General features: G+C 37.6%; 1 protein-coding gene across 1 annotated transcript; it reads right to left on the bottom strand.

The window, feature by feature from the left end:
* Positions 1–284: 284 nt before the first annotated feature.
* Positions 285–8,010, bottom strand: LOC132308817 (trihelix transcription factor GT-3b-like). The gene is made up of 2 exons (XM_059807059.1): positions 7,459–8,010; positions 285–1,677 (listed from the first exon to the last, which is right to left on the bottom strand). The coding sequence occupies exons 1-2, from the start codon at positions 7,813–7,815 to the stop codon at positions 1,048–1,050; spliced, it is 987 nt and encodes a 328-aa protein (XP_059663042.1). The 5' UTR covers positions 7,816–8,010; the 3' UTR covers positions 285–1,047.
* Between the last annotated feature and the right edge of the window lie 1,093 nt (positions 8,011–9,103).

Genomic DNA, 9,103 nt, shown 5'->3' with positions numbered 1-9,103 from the left:
ATCATTATTGTATTATCACGTCAAAATCTTCTTTTCTTTGGGTACGAAAGTTTCGTCAAAATTATCATTTTCCTTTCCAATTATAAGTGCCTCTAACTGTCAAGAGTAATTATACAAAGAAAACGGACATATCATAAGGTTCCCAATTATAAGTACGTCTGAGTAATTAAACAAAGAGAAGGGACCGATTGCTACATATCATAAGGTTTTCCAATTATAAGTACTTATAATTACATATGAACGGAAACAACACAACAATAAAAGTAACTTACTCCCGGGCAAAGAGAGCAAAAACAATAAAGAGATGGGATACATTTAAACTGGGAAAATAAGTCCAGGTACAAGAAATAGAATTATCAACATTCAGACAAGGAGCGGGCACAGGTCCATTGGTAAATGCTGGAAATGTATGTCCGATTGGAACAATTAATAAAATCAATCGATATACTGTGTTTCAAAATAAACCTAATTAAAAAAGGCCTTGCCGGGGCTAAAGAGCAACCTGAATGGGAAACATTAATGCAGAAACATGAACAACTTTTTACGCATTCAAAACAAGAGTTCCTCCAGAAAACCAATCCCCACCCAACTCAAATTGACAGCAAAAACTTACACAAACTAGGCTGAAGAGCGACCCGAGCGGGAAACATTAATGCATAAACATGAACAACTTTTTATGCATTCAAAACAACAGTTCCTTCGGAAAACCAATCCCCACCCAACTCAACTTGATAGCAAAAACTTACACAATCTCTCTAAAATCTTACACCTGCCATTCAGGATTGTAATTCCCACAAGCTGTAATAACTGCTCTTATGATCCTAAAACAATATCCAACTTTTGTATTAGCTAATAGAAGTCCTTTTTTTGTATACCAAAATTAAGAGAAACTGTCTATATGCTTGGTGTCTACACTTTAAATTCTCGCTTCCCATGTATTCTCCAATTGATCAACTAACCAACTATAGCTGCTTATACCTGCACAATGTCACAATGTTCAGGAGTATATAAAAAGAGCCATTCAGAGGCCCTCTCAACCATTATGCCTCAAAGGTTGTTTTCATTGACGAGTTTGTTCAAAAGTGTTGTTAAGAGGGCATCCCTCTTCTCTGCCCTGCTTTCTTCTCTCATCCGCCTTTGTTCTTCCCTCTCCCTCCATGCTTGCTCTACCATCAGCCTCTCCCTTTCAATGTTCTCCATTGACTGTCGCCATTCCTGCTCAAATAACTGCCTCTCATGGGCACACCTCTCCATTGACTCCCTCCACTGCATCTCCATCCTCTGTTGCTGCTGAAAAAATTCCCGAAGCATCTCTTGAATACCATTGAGGCTACTACCACTACTGTTAATATTACCTGTATTAGGTTGTCCTGAAGACTTGTCCAATGCTGCTGTTTGCAACCGCTTCTCTTTCTCTGTCTTCCTTTTCCGAGAATTGCTGCCTTTTGTGATTCTCTCCTCGTCACTCCGGCCTTCATACTCATTTTCATCTTCTGATAATTCTTCTGAGGATTGATCTCCACTAATTCTCTTTACCCTCTTTTTTGCTTGCATGGAACCAGCCTCCGATTCAAGAAGTGATCGCTGCATGTTCTTTGCTCTTTCAGTGAAGACTGCATGAAGCTCCTCAAAGAATGGGCATTGCCGGCCATTATCCAGATCAGATGTCTCCTTTCCCTGAATTAATCAATAAAAGTTAAAGATAAAATCATGGAAATTTACCACTAATCATTAAAAACTAGGAGATTCAGCGGAACTAACTTGAAAAAAGAAAAGGACAATAATCTTCCTTAACCTACTTAAAGTAAAATTGGAATTTTAGATACAATGAAATGCGCCATAACCCATGTTAGTAAACTTTGAAGTTATAAACTCAACTTCATAGGTAAACCCAAAAACTTTAATTCCTCCATTTGCCATACAAATACCAGGGAAGAAAAGAAATGGAAAAAATAAAACCCTTACTCTGCTGAGCCTACCTGAGGTAAGGAACCAAAACTTTGAACAAAATAAAATCTGAGTACTTATTTATTAGTTTCCATGATTGTTGTGCACTTCTAAGAATGTTCATTTCCTACTCTTTATTTTTAATTTTTTGTACTTATTTCCATTAAATGCTTCATAGGGAAGAAATTTATTCTTTCTACATATGCATATTACCATGCAACACCATTTTAGCATGTAAAATATTGCCAATTATTTGCAACTTTCAGAAATGAAACGTCTTTGATAACGTCAAAGCTCAAAGTTTGAAATATATATATATCTAAAATCAGCTATGGATTTTGCAACCAGGAGCCTCAGACCTGGAATACTTAATCCTTGTGTAGCGAAATGGCAAAAAGTGAGTGAGCAAAAAGCTGGAAAACTTTGATTAGAATCAAATTCAACCCTCCCACAAAATTATTATAAAAAATAGGAATTTAAAATATAAAAATAAATACATTAAATTATTTTCATTTTATTTTTATAAGTTAACCAAATACTTATATTAGCCATTTTTCTTCCTTACAATTTGGCAACTGTTTAATAACACGGGATGTAATCCCATGTGAAGAGCGTGTTCCACAAATTCAAAGAATTCAAGCTCGGCCTTCAAAATTTTATACTTGAGGTGTAAGAATATGATATGGATAAACTCAGTATGATAAGTTTGAAAACCCGGGTGTGAGTCTCAAGGCAGTCATTGTGTGCAAATTTATTCCAAAACTTAGGTCTTCTTTACTAGGCTTACCTCGTAGCCCGCATAGGCAGGATATACACTGGGTAATGCACCTTTTTTTATATTTAGGAACATGATATATACTACTCAAAACTGAATCAATAAACAACACGTCAAATTTAATGTAACTCTGAAGCTTAGAAATTATGACTCTCAAAGCAGTCAACGTGTGCAAATTTATTCCAAGAATTAGGTCTATCTATATTCTCTAGCCTTACCTCCTAGCATCCTGCAAAGCCAGAACATATGCTAGGTAATGCATTTTTTTTGTGAGAACATGAAAATGATATATATATATATATACATATATATATTTATTTGATAAGTATGAACGTGATAGATATATTAAGTAAAACCAATGAAGATTAATAATAACATAAAAAAACTCATCACATTTAATGTAACTCTTAAGATTCAGAAATAATGAAACCACATTCTCCAAGACGTCCCTCATTACATCCAGAAACCTACTTGCAGTTTTAACTTTAGATTGACAATAGCCATCATTTGCAAAATCCAAGTCATGAAAAAAACCTGAGTGACTTTAGAATCTTTCAAATACAAAAGAAAAAATAAACTCCGCTATAGCAAATGTGTTTTATCTGGAATCTTTCTCATTCTATGTCTTAAAGAATATACTTTTTCTAGGTGCATCCAAACAGGAACCAAAATATATTAATATATATATTTTTTTCCTTTTACTCATATGTAAGCAGTGTCTATTTTAGATATACCAATAGTAAAAAACGATTCCCTTTATATGCTACTCACTAGCACCTTAAGACTAACTTAACTAATTTCTTGGGAAGTACCAAGTTGCACTGTTGTTACTTTTGAGTATGAAATTGATTGCAACCCTACTCAACTTGACTTAGCGAATTCCTATACCAACTATTTATGGTCTATTTGATGAATCTTGTTTCACCATTTTGCTTAATTTCAGTTAAACCATATGCCATCATATCATTTTACTATCACAGTTCATATTAAATCTACTAATAACTAAGTTCTTGCCTTTTTTCATGTGTTGCACTGTTCAAGGTCATAATTTCAGTTACTATATGCTATCATATTGTTTTTTACCATCTTGATTTATATTAATACTACTTGTTTTTGGCTGACATTACCCTCAATGTGGATCACATCATGCTTCTTGGGTGCAATTATTAGTCTGTATCGTACATGGTGAAATCATTTCAAACAATTTTCTCTCATTTTATCTCCAATAGATCTACTTCAATCACTTGAGAAATATAATAATTTCTAATATCATTATTTTTATCTTCTCACACATCCATCACAAATTTGCATTTCGACCCCGCTCATTTATGAACAAGTTATTTCTTCTCTGCCAATATTTTGTCCATAATAAAACATAGTTATATCATTGACTTTTAATGCTAGAAGTATACATTGATCACATGATATAATATAAGTTACCCTCTATAGCACGTCTTGCTTTAATTCTACGAGTAACGTCATCTTCGTTCTCTCCCCCTTTTTTGAACAATCAAACTTAAGATTCTCAACCTCAGCTACCCCCAATTATATATCTAGTTTTGTTAAGTTTGATTGCAATTCCATCCTCAAGTTAACAATGCCATGTTAGCATAGTGGTATGGAGTTGGTCCTTAAAAGACTGAGGTGAAGGGGATCGGGTTTCTTCTATCGTATTGCAAGAACCTCAATTTATATTTATTAAAATAAGGAAATTGATAGGTGTTTGTGTGAGGTTCTAGTAGATGAGATCTCTCTTTCCACAATAAGGGTTACCAGAGAATAGAGACCTAGGTGGAAATCCGAGCTGTCACAAAGGGGTTCGAACAGTGAGCACCAAGGAGAGTGCGGGGGTTCCTTTCATAATCTCCCTCAAAGCAAGGTTATAGCAAAGGCTTTATGAGCAACATTGGGTGGTTGTTCTTGGGTTTAGATGAAACATTAACTCCCTATTTATACTACTTTTAAGGTGGATAAAGATTGGAGGACATAAACACTATTTTATAATCTTGGGTTAATTACACAGACACCCCTTGAGGTTATTTCACCTATATGAACAATTTGGTTTTAATTTTCACTCATATTTGAAATAATGGTTTAGTATTTCACTTACACTCCAAATATTAAAAAATGTCAATTTTTGGTGGGGTCAGAGTACTTTTGAGGTGTTAAATGACTATGCTACCCATTTGATTTGCTGTTGACTTGGAAAAGGTTATTTGAATATTTTTTTGACAAAACTACCCCCAACATACACCTCCATCACCACTGCCCCGCCCTACACCTCCATCTCCGCCACTACCAACACTGCCCCACCCAAAAACTCCATCACCACTGCGGCACTGCCCCACCCAATACCTTTATCACCACCGCTCCCACCCAAAACAAAACAAAAACCCCATACCCATCCCATGCCAATTTTTGATTCAATCGTATGTCCAGTATCATTGCAAGACTGAGGCTACCGTTCAGGATTTTTTTTTTCCCAATACATCTCGTTGTTCAGTCCACCATCTCCGCCGCACTGCCACAGCAGCTCACTTCTCGACGCAACATAATCCGGTGGTGGCGAGTTTGACTAGATACTTGTTCTTCGCCAGAATTCAAATGCGACACCATTTGCACCGTCGCCACCCGAATTGCCGTCGCCGTCGGAGTTGCAGCGATGGACGTTACGATTTTGGTGCGTTCAACCCACGCGGCACATCAAGTCTACTTGCACCAACAGCAGGGGCACGTTACGTTCACGCATCGCCGTTCCAGTAAGTTTGAGCACACTGATGGAGCTTGTAGCATCACCGGTTGGGTCTTTCTTCACCATCTGGTTTTGTAGTTGTCCATGGTGCTTTCCAGTTTGGTCGAGCACTGGTCTTCACATTGATGGGCTCACCGGTATTCACGTTTATAAAGCAAGTTATGGCTCTCACTGATTTTTACGATGAACAAGCTTCCTGGTTTCGCCGGTGTTGAGATGAGACCCTCTGACCGACTTGAGCAATGGAAATCCGACGATCAGATATTTGTTGTTGTACATTCTCCACGCGTTGACGCTTCGGATCAGGGAAGGAACCTGCGATTACCTATGAGGGCCAACCTGTGATGGCGATGGTGACTTGAATGACAGTGGAAGGGGGCAGCGATGGAGACTTGAATGACAGTGGATGGGGGCAGCGATGGTGACTTCAACGGTAGTCTCCGAAGTCTTGGAGTGGTGCTGCAGCTGTTGCCTATTTTTTGTAGATAGATAGAGCAGAAGGAAGAGAGAGAGAGAGAGAGAGAAAACGAAAGAGAAAGAGAAAGAGAAAAAGAGAGAGAGAGAGAGAGAGAGTGATTTGGAATATTAGTATTACATATGGGTATTCTTGCCATTTTAGTTTGGAGAAATTTTATATTAAATTGTATTAAAAAAATGAGGGTAAATGGGTCAATTCACATATGTCAAAGTCCAAAAAGCAAATTGGGATGTGAGTGAAAGTTAAAACCAAAATGTTCATCCAGGTGAAATATGACTTAACCTCAAGGGGTGTCTGTGTAATTTACCTTATAATCTTTATCCATCTATAGGACATGGATGAAGGGAATTCACCTTAAATGCAATATCGGAGCTCGCGTTAAATGCGAGAAAAGAGTTCATCCTACCCTCGGAGATTCTCTTCTTTCCTTTGTGACAGGTTGAGTGAAGCCTTCTTATCCCAAATAAAAGGGCGAGGCCTTGTTACTAGGTGTTCCTTGTACTTCAGCCACGAGGTTAACACCCTCTAGGTTCCCATTAGACATTGATTCGAGGTCCTACCCCCGTGAGACCACCGAGTGTCATGACGTTTTATCCATAGAGAGTAGACTCCTCAAGAGGTTTATCCATAGAGAGGAACTCCTCCTAAAAGAGGTCTATTCGTGGAGAGAAACTCCTAGCCATAAGAGGTTTATCCATAGGGAGGAGCTCCTTGCCAAAAAAGATTTATCCGTAGAGAGGAACTCCTTTGGAGGTTTATTGGTAGAGGAGAACTCTTTGCCAGAAGAGGTTTGTATGTAGAGAGGGGCTCCTCTAAAAGAAGAACTTATAGGGCCAAGAGCCTTGAGGTGAGAAGAACTCTTAAGGCAGAGGGCCCTCGAATTCCTTGAAGTAGAAGAAGTTCTGAAGTCGGAGTGCCCTCGGGCTCCTTGGAGTAAGAGGGACTCTGAAGGTAGGGAGCTCCTTGGAGGAGCTCCAAAGAAAGAGGACCCCCGAGTTCCTTGGAGGAGGAGGAGTTCTGAAGGTAGAGGGCCCTCCATCTCCTTGCGGCTGGCCGGACCTCAAGGTGGTCCACAGCTGGAGATGCTTGCCATATCAGGCTCCTTGTCTTTTGTCAGTGATGTGGGGTCCCTGTCTCATCGGCATCCACATGACCTCGTCCTAATTTCCCATACCCACAATAGGAAAACAGGTGTCTTGACCTAACCCTCAAAGTTCTAGAGTTAATTTTCGAAAAAAATAAAAAGTTCTAGAGTTCTTTCTTCGTAACCAAACAATAAGTTTGAATAAACTGATCAAAATGGAAGAAATAGAGAAGTTTCGCAGTAATAATGATACATTTTCTGATTTATCTGAAATTAAAAAACAAAGAGCAATTGCAATTTGCAGATAAAATTATAAAAATTCTAAAGCTACATTTTAATCCCATTAGCCGAAAGGTGTAAATCTAAATATGAAAGTTAAATCAATTAGATCGATCATATCCAGACGGGATAGGTATATATACCTTATATCTATTGACGAGGTTCTTCCACTTGCATTTACACTGATCGGGGCTCCTTCTGTACCCTCTCTCCTTCATCCTGGTGGACACGACCTCCCAGAGAGTCTTGTTCCGCTTCGAGACGGTGAAGTTCCTCTCCAGCTCGGCACGGATCGCGATGAAATCTCTGGTCTCCTGTTGGCTCCATTGAGGCACCCTCTCATCCCTCTTCGGGAAGTCATCGTCGCCACCGCCGACCGAGGACATCGACGCCGGGTCAAGCTGCAGCGGCATAGGCATCATCAAGTGGGTCAGACGACCTAGGGTTTCCTTCTCTCTCCCTCCTCCACCAGCACCACCGCCCTCACTGCCGAACATCATCTCTCTCACTTTTTTTTTTTATATTTGTTTATCGACCAAATGTGGCTTCAATTTCTAAATTTATACAGCGTTTCAATCAAGTAGACAAATTTCAACGGTTTGGTTTTGCTCGCGCTCTCATCTTTCAGCTCTTTTTTCTTCCTTCTTCCACAAGAGAGAGAATCGTCCGTGGAAAATGTTATTTGTACTTGGGAAGTGTGTGTCTTTTTCATTTATTAATTAATTTATTTAAATATAAATCCATAGATATGCATATATATCTTTTGGACATACATAATACACTCAACAAAAGATACACATCAATTGAAAGCATTCGACAATGTAATGGAGTCAAATTCTTGATTTATCAAGAAAATAAAAGGATCACGCAAACTTTTTTTTAAAGATGGAAAGACCACACAATTTTTCTATAAAATGGACTTAAATTTTATTTTGGACCACACAATAATCTATTTTACTATAATGACCCAAATTATATTTTATTATAACATAAAAGCCTTAAAACATGAAATAAGCTTACGGAAAAATCCTTGAACAAACTTTTTAATATTTTTCTCACTAAATTAAAATTTCAACAATAGATTAATTTGGACTTATAGATTTCTTTAGACAAAATATCTTATGTATAAATTAAATTTAACGAAGCAGTATAGGCTCTAATACCAAAATTAAGTTCAATCTAACCGGATAGAAACATGCAAATAACATAAAGATAAAATTAATAATTAAATCACAGAAATGACTGTCGAACCTGATAACGCTCTGATAACGCCCTGTAAAAACGCCTAAACACGGGCAAGAACGGGCCGACAAGCCAACAGTTCGAGTCAACTCACAGAAAAAATTGTTAAATTAAAACTAAGGCTGCTTGTACTGGTTGGATTCAAGAAAATTCTAGGATCTACACTGTCTGGCTAAATAAAATCTATATATTTGATCTTTTTGTCGACTGAAGTCTTTTGTCTAAAAGTACTTAAAATACTAAATAGGGATAAGGAAGTTTTGAATAAGAGCAAACTGAAAGATTTATTTCATAAGAAATATATACATTAATACACACTGTTTTTAAATGGATACACTCTCACACAATATTTTACAAAAAAAAGAACACTCTGAAATAAAGAAAGCACACTATGAAACTATAGCTAAAGGTTGGAATGCTTGATGACTCTTAACTTGATTGCTCTAGAACTAGATGATCTTCGCTTGAGTAGAGAGGCTCCTTTTATAGGAAAAGTGGGAGATGAATCTTCGGTTAAGATTGCAGATGCTGCATAGACGGTTGAGA

This window comes from Cornus florida, unplaced genomic scaffold (genome assembly GCF_030987335.1).
Source record: "Cornus florida cultivar Cherokee Brave unplaced genomic scaffold, ASM3098733v1 CherokeeBrave_3.0.0_Hap2_Chr05, whole genome shotgun sequence".
Taxonomy (NCBI): Eukaryota; Viridiplantae; Streptophyta; class Magnoliopsida; order Cornales; family Cornaceae; genus Cornus; species Cornus florida.
This window is presented reverse-complemented; position numbering and strand designations above follow the sequence as displayed.

Excerpts from the sequence above, each read along its gene's own strand:
- LOC132308817 (XM_059807059.1), bottom strand. The coding sequence starts at position 7,815 with ATGATGTTCGGCAGTGAGGGCGGTGGTGCTGGTGGAGGAGGGAGAGAG. Across the intron at positions 1,678-7,458 it reads ACCTCGTCAATAGATATAAG|GGAAAGGAGACATCTGATCT; the intron begins GTATATATACCT and ends TGATTAATTCAG.